Below are 18,800 nucleotides of genomic sequence, written 5' to 3'. Positions count from 1 at the left end.
ATGTGTGTTTGTATAAATGCATAAGGGAAAAGCTGGCAAAGAAAGAAGCTTGCTATTCATTGCAGTTCAGATCCTGCGACTGGAGTCAGACTGAGGTTTTGCCATTGATTTCAGTGAGCACAGGGGCAACCCGTCTAGCTATTTTGAATGAATATTTTTAGTTTCCCACACAGAGACAAAAGTAGCCGGTATAAAATCGAGGCGATTTTTGCTGATGTGTTACGTAACTTGTAAAATTATGTTATGGTTATATGGCTGAATGGTTATATATATGGTTATATGGTTATAACCTTAGAGTAGAGGATAATTTCCATCTTTCTAATGGAAATCCCAGCACAGGGAGCGAGGCACAAGTGGGACCCACCTAAATGTTGGATCACAGAAGCATTCCTGAGTCTGGCGGCTTTAGTACTGTAACCTTCAGGTTAGTTGTATTCCACAGCAAACTCTCTGCATTGTTTTAGTAGTTGCTGTCTGTGGGTAGAAACTATCTATTCCTGGGCTACATCCCCCCAAAAGCATATCTTTGTTGGTGTTACTTCACCTGAGCTCAAACTACTCTTTTCTTTTTTATCTTTGTTTGTTAGGTGTTTTTTCATTGTGATCATATGCAAAGGTTTGGGGTTTTTTGTTGTTTTTTGTTGTTTTTCTTTTTTTTTTTTTTGAAAGGTGAAGTGAAGGAACAGCACTGTCTTCTCCCTTTGCTCTTTGGCAAGGCAGGAGCAGGGACTGCAGCAGGAAAAGACGCCCCCATCCTGGCAGGTTTCTAGGCTGGTGTTCTGCAAGTCTGTGTGTTAAACCTAAGGGTATTAGTGACTGTGTGCAGACTGAAAATTCAGATGTGCTCCCTCTCTTTTGTTGCAGAAGGAAGTGTTTTCTGCTGCAGGTCTGAGAAAGGGCAGGCTGGCATGGAGAAAGAGGTAAGCGAAGAAAAACCCCACTTTAAAACAGAAAAATTAAAAGGGCTATTCCTAGCATTGCTATTTCATAATATTATTTGTAGTGTGATGGGAGGGAAGTCAGCAGACGTGTAGGCTCCTTTATATCATTGACAAGTCAAGGGGATGATTAACGAGAGTACCAGACAATGTAATGGTAGGAGAAGGCCCACAGAAGTTAAACAAAAGTGCCTTCAGAATTTAGAGAATTCCCATGATCCATAGTAGGACCTCATTGTGCTTGTCTACTGTTTCTATTTTTGATTAGATTTATAAACACAGCACCACATATTTTCATGTGGCTCATAGCCCCAGGGCAGAGCAAGATTGACTGCGCTGAAACTGTGAGGCTTGTGAATTTCGGGCAAGGGATGGAGTGAAATAAGTAGTGTAATTGTTTTTGTGGAGCGACCGTGGGACCTCCTCTGTTCTGAATTACACATGGTTCAACCCTTTGACCTAACCAACCTCGGCAATGCCTGGTAGATCTCCTAAAGCTGTGCTGAAAGGTCCTATCAGTGACATGTTGGAACATTATCTGTCATGTGAGATGTGTGCCAACAACCATATTAAACTACATTAATTACTAGCGAGGCCATGTTTGTGACAATCTCAACTTCATTTAACCCATCATCATGTTAGTTATTGTTTAAACAGGAAGTACACATGGGGACAATTTATGAAATCAAAATGCAGCACCAATGTTTTCTTTAATAAATTGTATGTTTTACTTTGTTTTCTTTCCTTTCTGTTCCTGTCCCCCCCGTCCCCCCCCCAGCATTTTTGTTCTTGTCATCAGGTCTGTAGCTTGAGTTTTTGAGGACTTTTGTATCTTAAGTGCAAGCAAGAAAAAGTCTATTTCTTAAGTAACAAAACCAATATGCCAGTGTAATTGTTATTTCTTTCAATGTAATTTTAAATGATACCACTGTTGACTGAAAGCGCCAATGCTTGTTTTCTAGCGAGAAGCAAACATGCTAAGGTAGTTTATGTAAGGCTGGAAAGATCACACGTGGGTTGTCCGCTTGAGGTACACCTTCACTGCTCTATGCTCCGGCACGTGTGTCTCTGCAGGGTAATGCTTGCACACCTCTGGATCAGGAATGAAGCATGAATTTCTTTTTAATTCTCAGAGAACTATGTTCTCACGGGCCTGACCCTGTAGGTAGCAAAGCATACCGTGAGACCTCAAAAGGCAGCCCAGTATGTAGAAATTCAGGATTCTTTGCATGTGGCTGTTTTCTGAATTTTATAGGGGGAAGAGGCAAAAGCTCTCCCCTGTGCTCCTGCATGGGCAGTGTACAGGTTTAGTCATGCCTCGCTGTGCCCAGTATCCCATTAGACGAGACACGTGTGGTTACATCTTCCGCCTACACACTGAGCTGCTCTTTTTCGACAAGGCTTTTCCTTTAGCCTCGTTCTCTAGCTAGAACAGGATTAAAGGAAGTCGGTGTTTATTTATTTATTTTTTAATTGCTGCAGAGTCAGCTAAAAAATGTGTTTGACCCTACTAAGTGTCATTCTCATTAGCAATGAAGAGTTTGCTCTCTGCAAAATCTAACATGGAGTGCTTAAAGCAGACAGGTGCAAATTACAAGCTGTTTCTCTTTGGCTGCCATCCCTTAAATAGACGAAGTAATAGGCTGGGAGAACGGAAAAGGTTCCAGCTCCAGCTGCATAAAGGAAAGCCTTAACAGGGACTTAGCAGCTGGTTGCAAGAATTAAATGCTGTAAATACCAGCTAACGCATTTGTGCGTGTGTTTGCAGAGGAATATGTTTTTAGTAAGGCTCCATCCCTTTTTATGCGAGAGGCTCGCTCTTTGAAAACTGTGCTCTGCTTTATGTTGAAAGGCTAATGCTCTTGCTGAAGTGAATGAGAACAGAAGCCAACATACCTGTTCCTGTTTACCATCATTACACTCCTTAGAGCATTTCAGGCATTATTAGGTTCTTGGAGCCCTACCAGATTGACAATATTTCCAGCTACTTCTCTTTTGGCTGTATTCAAACAAGGCCCCAAAGGAAAAAAAAAACCCAAAAAACAACAAACCACAAAACCAACCCACAAACAAAACCATGGATGAATCTGCTGAGCTAGTTTGCTGATGTTAGAAACAGTTGTTCATATTAGGAACACCTAATTTAATTTCATGAAAGAGACATAACATGCCAGTATGTGTATGAATCTAAGGTATGCATTTCCTAAAAGGAACTAAAACTCTGTCATTCCAAAGTTGCTCTTCTTTTTGACTTCCAGCTTGCATGGGGACTGCTGTCTGGAAGCAGTAACTTTAACTTTAACTCTAAGGCTGCTGATGAGGTCTGTCTGTGTGATCTTCGTAAGCAGATAAGGGTAGGGAGACAGCTCAGAGCAGAGCTTGTTTACAGCAGGACAGAAGAAAACAGCTAGACATAAATGAGGGCTGACGGTTTCATGAAGCACAATTCGTTGATCACAGATTCAATATGACTGCCCTGAACTGAGCGATGATCCGTACAGTATGCAAAATTCACTTTCTTGCTGGTCTGTGCCCACCAGCCTTCCAGCAGCTCTCCCAGAGCCCCTCAGCCACGGCTTTGAGTGGAACCAGAGCTGAACGCAGCATTGTTGTACCCAATTCCTTTTGACAACAATCACATTCTTTTAAAAACTTCGTAGGTTTTAGTTGTCACTGGTTATAAATGAGGGTTTTTTCCCTCGCTGCTGCTGCTGCCGTTGTTGCTGCACTCGCTGCTCTCCCGCAGACCCGAGTACGGCGGGTCCTGGTACTCCGGGTTTTCCTTTGTTTCAATTGGTATCGGAAAGCAGGTGGTGCGTTTTAATGACGACGGCATGCAAAAAGGCATCTAAAGGTTTAGGTCACTTTTTGAATGACATGGTGATTAGTCTGTGCTGTGCTCAGACACTTCTAACTCCCCTTTCCCGTAATGCAGCACACTCAAGGTAGGAAGGCATTTTTTTTTTTTAAAAAAATAGTTAAAAGGCAAGACTTTTTGTTTTCCACCAGCTGTGGTGGAGCTTTGAGACAGGATGAATTGCTATCAGCAGCAGCATCACCCTTTAAACTTGACTTTGCAAGCAAAGGACATCCCCTTTTTATGTGCTGGTTGTGGATGGACAGGTCTGACGTGTTTTGTTTGTGGATGCAAGTTGGACCACCTCCACCACAGGTGTAAACCAGCACAGCCTTTGTATCACTTGAGGATCTGGCCTCCAGTTCTGTAACTTCGCTGCTTTTGTAGGAATGCTTTTTTATGTTTATTTTTGGATAATGTTCTATAATTAGAGCGATGGCTTTCTGTATGGATGTGCGTTCATGTGCATTCGTGTAGGTACGCTCACACAACTGGACTTGGCCTGCAAATACGGCAAGTAGTCACCGAGAGAGTTTTATTTAATTTGCTATTGAAAACCTGAGTTTTGCAGGTACATGTGGACTGATTAAAGAACAATTGGTTTGGACATAAATTTGCATAAATACATAAATTATCTACTAGTGACTAATGATAAAATGAATATAAAATGCCACTGGATAATTTCCTGCCTATTCTCTGATGAGAAGGCAAAGCATCATAATGGTAGGGGGGCTGGGGAAGGAAACGTAAAATGAAGGGGGGGTGTGTGTGAAAAAGAGAGTGTAATTTACACTACTTAAAGGTGCTCGTGTAGAAAAGAGAAGGAAGAGGAAATTGGCTGGAGATAGGTATGACAGGAAAATGTCTTCTAATTTCCTCTGAAGCACAAAGTGACAAGAACATGTGTTGATTACACAAAGGTCAGCACCGAAATACTCCGTTATTCAGTTATGTTGAGAAGTAACTCTGGAAGAATTCCTTTCTGCTGTTGAAAATAAATTGTTACATTCATTCTAAAAAATATGAACTTACGAAAAGCACCTTTTTAAAACCTGATCACATTAAGGGACAAGGGCATAATTTCTTTTGAAGTTCTTTGGAAGTAAGTAGAGGTCACAAGCCTGTACATCAACTACTTAAAAATTCTAATTTGCATTCGAGTAAGTGAACTGCGGAAGAATGTAGTCTACTGTGTCCTTGAAACAACAAAATTTGCTGCTAACTATACTGAAAATTAAAAAAAACCCAAACAAACAACAACAAACCAAAACACATACACACACCCCCTCCCAAAACACACACACACACAGAGAAAAAGACACTCCAAAACATCAAAACCCACTGTGCATCTTTATTAGATATGGGGAAGGAGGAATACTTTTTTTTTCTTCTTGCAGTGAAAGGAGCTTATGCATTTTACAGGCTATAAAAATTGAAAGTTGACTATGGCTAGTATAGCCTGCAGTTGGTTTTGCTAGGGAAATCTGACATACAGAAGGAATACATAGAATGTAATACAGATCATCTCAATTCCATCAAAATTACGGTTTTATACTGATTTATACCAGTTGAAAAGTTTTCCCAGAATTTTTGTCTAGATGTTTTCTTTGGCTATTAACATAAAGTTCAAGGTTTTGTGTGGTGATTTTATGCAGCATGATAAGAACAATTATCACACAGCAGTATTATAAATACTGCTGGAATCTCTAAAACTGACTTGATTAAAATTTTGTGGTTTGCAGGAAAGCAGCAATACTTTAATATTGCAAAAGTGATATAATTATAAAGATACTAACTCAGCTAATGTGTATTTCTGAAAGATTTTTCAGTTTGAAAAAAACCAGCAGTAGGGTGAATTTCTGAACCTATTGAACTCCTGACAAAATTATCAACTTCATTTGTGCTGCATGTGACTTGTAGGAATTAATTCTGTTATATTATTTATTTGTTGTGGTTGCCAGAATGTGTCTAGTCATTTTCACACATTTGTTTTTCAGTAGGGTAGTGGCTTTAATTTAGAGGAAGTCCACTGTTTTCAAATTAACGTATATGTGTGTGTGCATATATACATGAAGATATTAATATCTGTATTAATCTGTCATTGCTATGGTTGAGTTATTTTTGACAGATGTATTGATTGTGTCTGCTGCAAGCATTGTTTTTTTACTTGAAATTGACACCCGCAATCAAACGGGAAAGATGGATGCTGTAAAAATTGCAATTTTTCAATGATTCTTGTAATTAATCCTTTTGTATTGACAGTTTCCAGGAGCTATGTTGCCAGGAGTGGTCTTTATCACTGGACAATTAAGCAACTGGCTTGAAAAAACAATGCTGTTTTCGGAAACTGCCATGTGACGTTCAAAAATAAATGGGTCGGAACTGTTTTCTTACTTTGGTTTTGGCTTTGATTAATATTCCCAGATGTACTTTGTTTTAGGTAATCTCCGCCTGCTTTGACTGTTAGCATCTATTATAGGGGTCTATAGCCACGCATGAGCCCACACGTGATGCTCTCGCTAGCGCCGGTCAAAGTATTATACAAAGACGGTGTTTAGCACTTGGGCCTTCCTGATGGCAGTAATGTGACTGCAATTTTTCTGAGCCTTGCTTCCCCACGGGAATTAACATAGAACTCATCAGAGTTTAGGTCCTCCGAGATCTCTTGCTATTTGTTTTCACTATAACTGTTGCTGACATCTCTCTAATATTAAATGAACTTTTCCTCATTGTAATGAGTCCTGCTTCCCCTCTTCCCTGGACCATGATCTCTCTTTTGTGACATCTCATCGTAAATTGTTTTCGAGTTATTTTTATTTTATTGCCTTGAACGAAATGGTAGAGCTCATTCATTTTTAGCTGTGCTGTGATGAACAAATATACTGGTTATGTAAGTGGGCTTAGAAAACAGGAGAATGAGGGGTGTCAGGGAAATCTATCTATAAATATGCTGCATAACCAAACTTTTCTAAATGAAGCACTGCAGTTCTGCAAGTGAAATAAAGCAGTTGCTGCTGAATGCATACTGTAAAGACAAGTCTTATAATGTTCTTCATTTGTTGAGGTTTCTTTGCATTAATTAAAATTGGTAAAAAACAAAGTATTTTAATGTGACCTTCATTTGGCATTTGTTTTAACTTTTCTTTTTCTGTTTTATTTAATTCTTCCACTTCTGTTGTTCAATTAGTGTTTGACCCCTTTAGCAGAGATGTAAATTAAATGACATTTCAATGCCATCCCATATTTAAAATACTGTGTTAGTTGTGGATCATAAAGGATGATCTTCGTTCTTTAGCTAATTTATTCATTTAACAATTTCCCTCCAGAAGTTCCAGCAGAAGGCTCTGAAGCAAACTAAGCAGAAGAAATCCAAGTCGGCTGAATTTCTGATGGGTGAGCCTTGCTTGATGAGTTATTGCTCATAATTTGTGTAAGGATTAATTAACTAATTACAGACAAATGGCTGTGGGCGAAATTTTGCTCTTGCTTGTCAGGGTGCAATTTGTAATTATTTTAATCTTTTTTTTTTTTTTTTTTTAGAGTTAATTTTAACCTAATTCTGTTTTGGCGACATTTGAGGACGATACACTTGAGTCTTTCAGCAAAGGAATTACTAGAAGGAATTTTCTGCTTGTCATTGAAATACACTTTGCTATAATGTGCTCTTCTGACCTCCTTGTTTTCTGTAGTAAAAGAAGAGAGAGCAGCAACAGAAGGCATTGAAAATCCAGCTTTTAACATCAGCAGCACAGATCTTTCAGCATATCAGCCTTCAGAAGAGAAAATTATTAGACATGACAAGCCAGATAGCACCCTTGCAGCTCACCAACAAAAACTCGGGCTGCAAGCCCATGCTGAACCAAGAGGTGAGACATCAAACCTGATTAGCCTCAAACACAGTGACAGTGGTTGTGTTCCCCATCCAACCTGCACACTCCATGGCCTGCGCCGGGCGTTCCCATCCCAACCTGTCCAAACAGGCGCCCCTGCAAACCCTGGATGGGAAACCCAAAATACCGCCGAAAACATTGGCCGTCTAAATATTTAGAGGCCTGGGCTCCGTCTTCGTTCTCAAGTGTCTCCCTGTAACAGGGGGTGCAGGTTGTATGGTGGTCCCTGCTGGCGGGGGGTGCACAGGGAGCAGGCTCTCATGGCAGCGCTTCCCCCTAATTTGTGGCGGGTTGGGTTTCGGAGGCACCACAGCTGGTCCGAGTGCACAGATGCTGCTCCCTCGCTGGCTCCCGAGCATTGAGTAGTTTTAAACAGCTTACAGATCCATGATTGATTGTTGTCCTTAGGTCTCCCATATGCCCTCAGTCAATCAGCATCTTGCCTCTGCTTCATGTTTTGTTATTTTTTTCAGCGAGTGTTGCTCAGTACTTGGAGCAAAGAGTCCTGTTCGCGCGGCTTTTCAAGGGGAGCGATCCTGGCTTTTAAGCTCAGCTTTGATGCAGCACCTAAAAGAGGCGCTGCCTTAGGAAGCAATCTCTGTTTATCATTTAGGCTCATTCAAACAGACTATAAGGATCTTTACTGATGCTAGTTTTCCTTTTGCAGAGGTTTGATATCTTTTAACCTATTGTTTAATTACTCTATTGTTTAATTACTCTATTTTTCAATTATTACTGCTGAATGTTACGACAAAGGTTTATTTTTACTTAGTGATCCAGTGAGGAAAAAAAAAGGTGAGGAAAAGCATGTAAAGACATCTTGTGAGCTATATGAGAAAAATCCTGGGCCAAGATTTAATGTAAAAGCAAAAGTGCCTGCGGTCAGACTTAAAATCTTCCCTAAATACCCATAAAAATTTTTTTACCTTATTGGACTGTATGGTCTCATTAACTTCAAGTGGACTGTGTGCATCCATGAATATGTAAATGTGCATCCAAGGTCCAAGACCTCCCAAGATACCAAAGAAAATGATATGACTTTGAAAAGTCCTGATCACCCAGCGTTTCCCGTTAACTCACAAGTGGTGATGCTGCTTGCTAAGTACCCCTGTGTATCAGCCCAGGTATTTAGATGGGTAAGTGCAGGCTGGTGGGCAGAACTTCAGGCATTCGCTTTTACAACTTTGGACCTTGTTGTGTTAAGATTTTATTCTTGTGGGACTGGAGAGCCCTCGGCTGCTAATGGCCCCTTGCAAAATTAGGTTTGGCTTTCCATTTAGCCTTCATGTGACTCTGTGTAGCACCGCACGGAGCAGGAATTCTTCGTCTTTCCTTTGCAGCCTGTCAGAACAGTGATTAAGCAGACAAAGGGATTGATTGTTTTTTAATGAAACAGTCTATCTGGCAAAAAATGAAGTCAGGCTCGCTGGAGACTATCCATGCTTTCAGTCGCCTCTTCAGAAATTCATGAATAGTTCCCTCAAGAAAACAACACATTTTTTTAAAAGCCTGAAATGTGTTTTTAAACATTTTGATTTTTCATCCTAAGTAGCATTTTGTTCAAAAAACCCTAACTGAATATAATCTTTGTGAAAGGAGCAGAAATTGTTACATTTTGCCTGGAATGCAATGCCTTGATACACTGCTAAGTGTTTTTGTAATGGGAGAGGAAAGCTTGCTGGGAGTTGGAAAATTTTGTTTCCCAACACTCTGTCTCCCTCCTTGACCTTCTGTTCATCCAGTTAACCAAAAGATCAGTTATTCGTGTAGCTCTGCCTCTAAGTCACGCGGCTATTAAAAAAAATAATCATCCATTTATACCATCATAAAAAGTCTAGATTGGAAGAGACCTCTAGAGATCATCTGGTCCAACCTTGCATTTATTTATTCTTAGTCTAACTTTTGTCAGGACTTGTTTGGCAGTTGCAGAGGCCAGTGCAAACTTATCAAGGGCTGCTAATAAAACTACAGCTTCAAGCCTGTCCAGAAACCTGGGAAAAAAAATGAACGAAACTTTCCAGTACCTCACAAGCTAATTCTACCTATTTCCATGTAACAATACTTTGTTAAAGAGGGAAAGGGAAAAACCAACTGTGCATAGGTAAGTGAGGTATCACATGAGTGTAGTAACGTATAAATGGTCGTATTTCACAGTCCTTAGTGAAGACTAGGTCTTACAGGTAACTTACCCCTTCTTGTGGCAATCTGTTGTGGTTTGGAACTGCCAGAGCCCACAGGGTCAGTTCCTTGAGCCAGCCTTCCTTTGCTTTGCTCCATGTTCATGGCTGCTTTGCACAGCTGCTGTCATTTGAGCTCGTAGCGAGAACACTTGCGGTGTTTAAAAACTATCACCACCCTACACCATAGCGGAAACTCTTCCACAGCTTCCTTTCCTGCCCCTCAGCTCTTGGGAGCCAGTGTGCAGTTCACAAGAGACATTTTAGCAGAGAAGTCTACTTATTTTTACCCTGGGAGGCAAGACTTGCACCCCACACTGGAACCTGTTTCTCTGGGGTAGGGTGGGTGGGGGTTGCCCTGACACACCAGCGTGGCTTGTTGCACCAAACTTTGCTATGCCAGTGAAATGACAGTCCTTTTTCCACCTTGTGCCAGACTTCCTTACCTTAAAGGAAATGCTTGTCAAGCGTAAAAACACAGCCTACGTGAAATAAACATGTTTTAAGCCCCTCCACTGCTCACTTGCTTTTCTCCCCTTTTCTTCCCCAGATGCCAGTAAAATACTCTTCCTTTTTGGGTTTCCTCCCCTCTGCAACCATTGGGTGCTCTTCCAGCGCTCAGCCCCAGGCTTAGGTTCGGTTACTTACTCAATGGGGAATGGCATTTGTCAATTTTAACGCTTGGTGTTAAACTGTACAATTTAAAAGCAGTTATAACCTTAAGCACAATTATTTAATCGCAGCATTTAGCAGATTACAGGTTGAAAACGCTATATAAACATCAGGCTGGATTTTCAGGCTATGCACTTGAAGGCAGGGCAGGGAGATGGCATTGCCTTTCCATTATCTTTCCACCCATCGCCCATGTCGTTAATGGCAGCAAATAATAGCTACAGGGGTTGCTATCATTTCCTCCATCTTGCAACAGTGTCACAGCCTGTTCCTCTGTCAGCAATTGCTGGAGGGAAGTGTTCTCTATGAAAACCTCCACCTACTTTTGAGAGATGCCTTCTCACACACCTCCATGCTAAGGATACCGGGAAGGAGCGTGAATAGTCGGCTGTGTGTTCAAGACAGCCTTAAAAACCTGTTCGTGGAATTTGGCTATGTCTGCACAGGAGGCTGCTCTGCAGAACACACGTCGCTTGAGGATTAAATAGCCAGTGCAGAGGTCCATGATAATGCAACTTGCCTGCATCTGCCCCCAAATGGTTTAATTCACAGGTACGTTTGTGCTATATTGGCTGTTCCATTCCCTTCCTTCAGAGAACAGGAAATGTGCCAAAAAGGAAAGAGAGTTTGTGAACCGATTCTTGTTTTGAATAACAGATGAAATCTTTCTGGTATTTTTTTCCTGAAGCTCTTTCACCTTTCAAGCCAGATTGGTGGGGGCCGTTCTTGTGACTCAAAGTGCAAAGGCTCCTGCACGCTTTGCTTGTGGGGAAGCTGAGGCAGAGCGTGAGGCCTTATCTGCAGTCACCCTGCAGGCCCGTGACAGGAATGGAAATAAAACCTCTGATCCCTAGTCTATTGCTCTGTTTGTTAGGCCATTCTGTGCCTCTCACTGTCATATTTCCTATGATGGATAATATTCTAAATTGTATCATCGTTAGTAGGCTGTTGTTCAGGAACAGACCGTTGAGTAACTCTTCCTGCTGTATGCTTTACATCATGACTCTTATATGGTGAAGACCTGCTACTGCTGTTAAGTTTTATAGTGATACAGGGAACCTGGCTGGCTATGTACTCAGATTAATCTCCTGATTTTCAGCCAGCTAATTGGTTGCTGTGGCTTCTACCACATTTTATCTTTTTGAGTCTGTGCTGACTCTTTGCTGATCACTCCTATCACCTTCATTTCTTTCACATATTGCTTGTGAAATTAAGATCATCTAACAGTGGTCTTGTCTTTGCCAAATTGTGCAATTTATTTGTGTCTGAAAGCACTCAGTTTCCTTGAGATTAAATCCAACCACTACTTCTGCCTTTCCTCCCCTCAGCAAGTATTGAATTTGCCAGAAATTTTCACGTTTGCCATCCCAATGGGAGGTCTAATAGACAAATTTCCCTGGCAAAAATGTCTGGGGTTAGATCATGTAAACCCGCAGTGACAGGAACCTATGTCTACCATTTGCCAGGCACCTGATCTCAAGGTGTGGCAGTATTGGCTTTTCTTTTATCTCCAGAGGTGTTTAAACCCAAAACATATTGTAGAGTGCCCTAATGTTTAGGCTGGCTTGGTAAAGTCTCTGCCCAGCAAAGGGCTTCCAGCAAGCTGTCGTGACAGAAGCACCAGACCTCCAGGAATGATGCTGTCTTCAGCTGAAGGCAGAATAGGGGCAGAGCTGCTCCACTTCAGAGAGATGATGTATGCCACAAGCAATCCTTTAACACAGGACTACTGTACTTAACATTTTATCGTAGGCCTGTAAAGCAAATGTTAATCTATTTTAGCATTCAATATGTTTTGTCTTCAGCTGTTGTGATCAGGAAATGTGCAAGTGGCTTATACCAGTTTGTACTGTTTAGTGTTCACCACAACCACCAAGCTACACAGATTTGGTCCAACTAATCCTGAGAAGAGCCCTGTAGGATGGCACTGTTCACATTCGTACAAGATATAGGTAAAATCTCCAACCTGAGCATGCAGAGGGAATATGTGTCAGAACAAATTAGACTGTGATCTTGCTGCAGTGCCGACCATGCATGTGAGCTGCAGGATCCAGGCATGGGGCTTTTTGAGCATACTCCTGCTACATGGCCTGTGTTACGCCTGGTAGTTGCATAGACACCTTTAGAGACTGTGATGCTCTATTGCTTTTGCATGGAAGATGAAAGGAAGGCTAATCATGTTCTCCTGTATCCTGCACACTTGTACAAAGGCTAGAGGCAGTCTGACCCTAAACGTTGATTCAAGTTAAAATTGTCTCCAGATGAAAAGAAGCATTCATTTCCCCCCCCATCATCCCCAATACACAAATCTTTTTTCAAAACTAGATTATCTCCTAAAATCAAAAGCTCTAATTAATTCTACCATTTTATCTGCAACAGGCGCTGTTAACATCTCATATCATGCTCCAATAAATTTGCCCACAGAGATTAACAATATTTGAGGGGGGAAAAAAAAAAAGAGAGGAAAAAAAGCTCTCTCAACTGAAGACCAGAAACTATTCTTCTAATTAGCCCAGGTACAGCATGGCATTAACATTGCTATACTGCTTCTGGGAGCAAATTAGGGTCTCTGTGCGGTGCTCTGCTGCACCACCTCCTAGCTGCAGAGCTAGGTTGGTTATATCTAATGCAGTGCTGTGTGCATCCTACAGGGAAAATCCCCCTACAAAATTGTTCTGGTCCTTATCAAAATCCAAAGTAGAGAGAAGACTTTGCTTAAGGAACAGTTTCTGCTGAAGGTAGTTCAACTGCGGCAGGGCAATATAAGCCCTTTGTCGCTTAGGTGAGTAACTGAGTGAGGGCTTTGACCCGCAAATTTGCAGGCAAAAAAAAGGGCCTTGTGAAGGAACCATGTGGGATAACAATTTGATGATAAAAATATCAAAGTGCATCAAATTCAGTCTGTTTACAGAGAACTAGAGGCTGAAGCTTTTTGAAAAGAATTTAATTTCATTCCAAAGCGGTGCTAGTTACCCACTGGAGAGACAGTAAGCACAAAAAACCACAGGCATCTGCTGGAAACTTGTGTTTGTGCTGCATGTGAAGGAAATAGGAGCTTGCAACACTGGCAATTTGTGTTGGACAAAATGATTTGCATAAAGGATGGGACCAGAAATATGAATCAAAGCCCTACCCTTTTTTTTCCTTAAACAATGGCAAAGTTTATATCTAATAATTCAAGTTCTGTGTATGTGGTTCCATGCTTTCTGATTCCAACAGGGACTTGAAATGGAAATGCCAAACCCGGTATGCAGGGCATGATGGATCACCATGTATGCATAGGAATAAAAAGGGTTGTCATTGGAAGTAATTTTGCGTTGAATTACACAATGTGTAATCCAATTGAAATCAGCAGAACGGCACAAGGTGTAATGTAGTGTGCAAAACGTGATCCATTGCATGCAATTTCAGCAACAGGGATACTGTACCACTCATCTAAGTAATGTGCTAAAATTGAATTTGTGAAAGGTAGGAGGAGAAGAATTGTGAAGAATGGATGTATTTTATAATTGGGAAATACTCTTTCAGAACGTGACTGAATATATATTTTTAAGACTAGTTTATTACACTTGGAAATTGTTTGCTTCATAATAGTGCCGTCAGACCCTTGAAATTCAGCAAGTTCCCTCACTTGGAATAGTGTGGGACCTGCTAAGCCTGCCAGCCTTCGAGCTCTTGGTATCTATTTTCCCCATTGACATGCGTCACGTTATCTAATAGCGTTCCTAAATGAACTCCGTCATCATCAGTAAATCTTTTTCTCACGCCTTCGACCAACAGCATTTCCCCAGGAAAAGCAGCAGGTCTTGCACTGGCGTCCCTTGGCACAGTGCCCTCCATTGCCTGCAGGGGAAAAAAAAAAAAAAAAAAGAGAGAAAGAAACAATTCCAATACTATACCTTTGCTTAAACTGCAGTAACGTGGTAAGTCTTCCAGGAGTGGAGTGAGGGGAAAAATAAAACTGGTGCCGTGAGTGCGGTGTGGCATTTTTCAGGTGTTGTGAAAGGCGCAGCACAGTCTGTGACGTGGTAAGTCTTCCAGGAGTGGAGTGGGGGGAAAAAATAAAACTGGTGCCCTGAGTGCGGTGTGGCGTTTTTCAGGTGTTGTGAAAGGTGCAGCACAGTCTGTACTTCTCAGGCTCCTGAACTGCCCCTTTGCCAGCGTCCTGTCAAAGCTGACAAGTGAGTTTATTCAAGGCTTGTAATATAAACATAAGATGCAGTTATGTGGTTTACTCATTATCTACGGTCTCCACTGAGGATAAGGAAAATGACATATGATACCTTTAAAACTTTTTTAAAATTGAGAAGTCACCCGTTGATGGTAGTATTTAACAAGCTATGTTTTCAAGATATAATCTACTGTCCAATCACTTGCTTAATGCTCTTCAGTTTGAGGATGCCATTAATACATAATTTTAATTGAATTCTGTCTAGTACTCATGAAAATTTGAAGCTCTATGTAAAACACTCTACCCCTCCATGTATTTGGTGATAATCTGGAATAACTTTATGCTTCCCAGGAATCTTATTTTAGATCTACATCTAAAATAATATAGATAATGTTTAGCTATACTTATAATATAGATGTTAATGCTAGATGTACATCTAAAATAGTAATAACATGCCTTAATTAAGGCATTCAGCTTCTATATGTAACCTAGATCAGCCTACATAAATTTAATAAAAGGCATTTGTAACAGCGACGAGCTGAGGTAAACGTAATGGATATGGTGCAGTAATAACAGTTAAAAATCCAAACTAAAAATATAACTTCTGTTTAACTCATAATAATTCATTATTTTTTCTTGCTGAAATGAGAACTGAAAGTTAATGTTGTTTTGTAGATTGCGTATCAATTCACTATGTTCTTCAAAACTAAAGTTTTATTTTTAACATCTTCATAACATTTAGATGTGAGTAAATCTAGAAACACAAAATTTTGGAATAAAAACTCAAAATGTTTCCTTGTGAAGGCTTCAAACTTTCCTAAATTATTTTCCAGTTTTAAATCATTGTTTAAATCATCTAAGAACCTATACATTCACTGGGAATCATGTCAGTTTTCCACTGTCCATGAACTCACTGTTTATACGGTTTTGGTGGATGATTTTTATTTTTCTACATTCTGTGAGATTTTTTTTTAAGGGGGTAGGCTTCTTTCTCCTCTCTTATGCTGTAGCTGTTTTGACTGATTTATTTATAATTCTTTATAACTTTTTTCCAAAAGTGCAGTTTAGAAGCAGAGGTCTGCATCTACAAAGCAGCAACTTGCAGATATCAAGCTTTGCCAATGTAGATACTGAATCATGAAAACGGGTGCGTGGGAGTGCTAGTCACAAGACCTGCCATGTCTTGAGGAAGGATGAATAAGAGAAGCAGCTGGAAATGCAGGAGGTGGGACCCTTCTCTCCCCTTCCTCCTGATCCCAAGTCTTAGCTCTTGCTGGCGAAGTTGAGGTGGGCACCTCTTTTAGAGGGGATTCAGGTCTGACCCCAGGACGCTGCTTTGGCTTACGCATTCACGTATGCTTCTTGTAAAGAAACTGGGAAATGCGCTAGCACAGAACCTTACGTTTTGGCTGCCCAAAGGGCCATATCTGCAAAGTGAAATGAAAAGTATCCCTCGGGAAATAAGTTGAATTCTGTTGAACGGAGACAGTATTTACCATGATGTTCACTAACAGGAATTGCTGCTGAAATCAATTCTTTAAGACAGCTGTGTGGAAAGGAGGACTACTCTTTTCCATTGCTGGCTGCATCACTGTTTCAAAAGAACGTTGGGTTAAAATTCTGTCTTAGATTGGAATTTCATCTTTCCAAGATGCCTGGCTTATTCTATCTTATGCAAAAGGCTTTTATGAGTTACCTTAGTAGTGCCCAGCAATGTTCTACCAAGTCATTGGTAGAGACGTGTTGACTACTGTACTGCCTGAAAAGGGAGAGCTGTTACTTAATAAGGCAGGTTTGCTCAGATCATACTCTGCGTCTTCTTGCTTTTATCCCTAAGACCCAACATCGCTCTGAAAACAAGCAACAGTAAATGGTTATACAAGCTTTTTGTAATCAGATGCCTGATTGTTAATAATCCCTTCATTTTCACATTGGTCAGGAGACAACAAATCCAACAGAGCTTTATCTATTCTTTCATTAAACTAAAAACCTAGATCAATAGTAGGATATGAAGGACAATGGACTAATTACCTGTCATCCATGCTGTACCCTTGATGTGATATTGATACAGGCTATCTGATCTCTTTATGGAGTAGAAGACCCTGTAGAAATGCAGCTTAGTTGTGCCATTTTTGTGGTATTCTCGGGACATAGACTGTATAATTGACTACAGACATCTTAGCTTAAAAGCCATCTTAGAGTTTCATCCAGTCCTAGTAATATGTGTGCAGTCCCATGGGCTGCATCCAAGGATTATGCTAATTTTATTAGCAACTCCTCATGCTTTAATTAAACTGTATAAATTCCCACCTGGTCACTGTTGTGCCAACACCTTTCTTCCGATTTTTATTTGAATTTATAGATAATTTGGGGTTTTGCACTTCAACTCTGATTTCCTGAATTATTCGTTGTTTTTTCCACACGAAATAACACAATTTTGAGTGGTGAATAGAGTTTCAAATTGAGCTAATGGTTTGAGTGAACCTCTGGATCAAAGCAAAGACCTAAGTTTCCAAAGTTGGCCAGCTCTTCATGGGAGCAGATATTCAAAGAAACTTGCTGTCTGAAAGCATCAAGCTATACACCGCTGTTCAAAATACCTGCAAGCAAGCTCTGTATTAACATTTACTTTACTGTGTTTATACCATGGAGCAGAGCGATGTGAATTCCTTAGTGGACTGTTAATTTACATGTTATACACTTTCAAATATTTCCAAAAGCAAATGTGAAATGATTAGTAATCCATTCACATGCTCACAAAATGTTATTAGCAAACTGCCTTGGGCAGTATGTTATGTTGACTAAAATTGATAATTTTGTGTTTTAAAACTAAAGCAACTTCCCCCAGCCCCAAAAAAATCTTTGGACCTGCCCAGTGCCTAGACCTCCTGGTCACACCGGTTTTCAAGGTATGTTGAGCTGAAGGGGGGACAGAGACCAAAAACCCCACCAAAAATCCATTTTGACTCTTTAGAAAGCCTCACCGCAAGTCTTCTGTGGAATCCTGCAGTTTAAAATGGCTTGTTGTCTACAAAATCAGAATACAGAGGTGATTCTGGTGTTTACCAACTACTCTACCTGCATATGTGGTTCTGGAGAAATCAGACCTCGTTCTTTTTACTTCTGTGTAACTTTGTCTCCAGCTGTGTGCAGCTCTGAAAGAGCCAAAGCCCTGGATAAAATATCTCCTACTTCTCAAAAAAGGGTTAGGGTGGTTCTTTTTTTTAAAGAGGACCAAAGAGCAAGCTGGTTAATGGTATTTGTCAACATATCTCTTTTTGGAATAATAGTTTCCATGCCTTGCAGACTCAAATATAGTATGACACTTCCTTCTAAATGCCAATTATTCTGCCCAGAAGAGTTGCCCAAAAGTCTACTCCTCAGAGTTTCACACCAGACCCATAGCATAAAGAACATGGGGTATTAAAATTCAATAAAAGCTGTTGTGATATTAGGACTGTGCAAAAAGTCTATGGGCTAGCTTGAGTATTGCTCATATGGTTGCAACATACTTTCCAGCAACTTACATCTACAGCTATGAAGTAACTGAATAAAGAGATGCATCATCATTTTCTTTTTTAGCACATGGGTGAATTATTTTACCAACATGTTAAGGGGTGTTCATATAACATCACGGTGCTTTGTGCTAGAGAAAAACAATTACAGTGAATAAGGTAGAATGGCTCTGTTATTGCAGTACATAAGACTTTGATTACATACTGCCAAGATTCATACCAGCCTAGTAGTTGTTGACAGATAAAGTAACAAAAATGAAACTCATTTATTTTTTCTTTATTGAGACCTCAAGGTAAAGCAAATTTTCAGTTCTTGTACTTACTACATTGAAGGAACAGAGACTGACAGTCAAAATGTGCCAGTCCAGAAATATAAATTAAACCTAGTTTCATATCAAAGTTTCATTTAGTCTCTGAAAAGGAGCTGCTGCTTGGATTATTTTTGATCCTAAAACAAATACACTGTAGACTACTATAGTGTATCTTGGATGAATTAACCCCCTCGTACATTTAGCCCTTCTGTATTTTCCAGGATATAGATCTGTGTCTATTGAAACAATTTTAAAATTTGTTACGGACT

At 40.3% G+C, this 18,800-nt stretch overlaps 1 protein-coding gene across 1 annotated transcript in view; it reads left to right on the top strand.

The window, feature by feature from the left end:
- The first annotated feature begins 908 nt into the window (after positions 1 to 908).
- The window catches only part of OFCC1 (orofacial cleft 1 candidate 1), a 124,706-nt gene continuing 106,814 nt past the window's right edge, over positions 909 to 18,800 (top strand). The window contains exons 1-3 of the mRNA XM_009885430.1: positions 909 to 920; positions 7,122 to 7,188; positions 7,485 to 7,661. Coding sequence (XP_009883732.1) covers positions 909 to 920; positions 7,122 to 7,188; positions 7,485 to 7,661 — 256 coding nt within the window. The remainder of the gene's footprint in view (positions 921 to 7,121; positions 7,189 to 7,484; positions 7,662 to 18,800) is intronic.

Source organism: Charadrius vociferus, unplaced genomic scaffold (assembly GCF_000708025.1).
Source record: "Charadrius vociferus isolate BGI_N301 unplaced genomic scaffold, ASM70802v2 scaffold375, whole genome shotgun sequence".
NCBI lineage: Eukaryota > Metazoa > Chordata > Aves > Charadriiformes > Charadriidae > Charadrius > Charadrius vociferus.
Note: the sequence above shows the minus strand (reverse complement) of the source record. Positions and strands in the feature narration are given on the sequence as shown.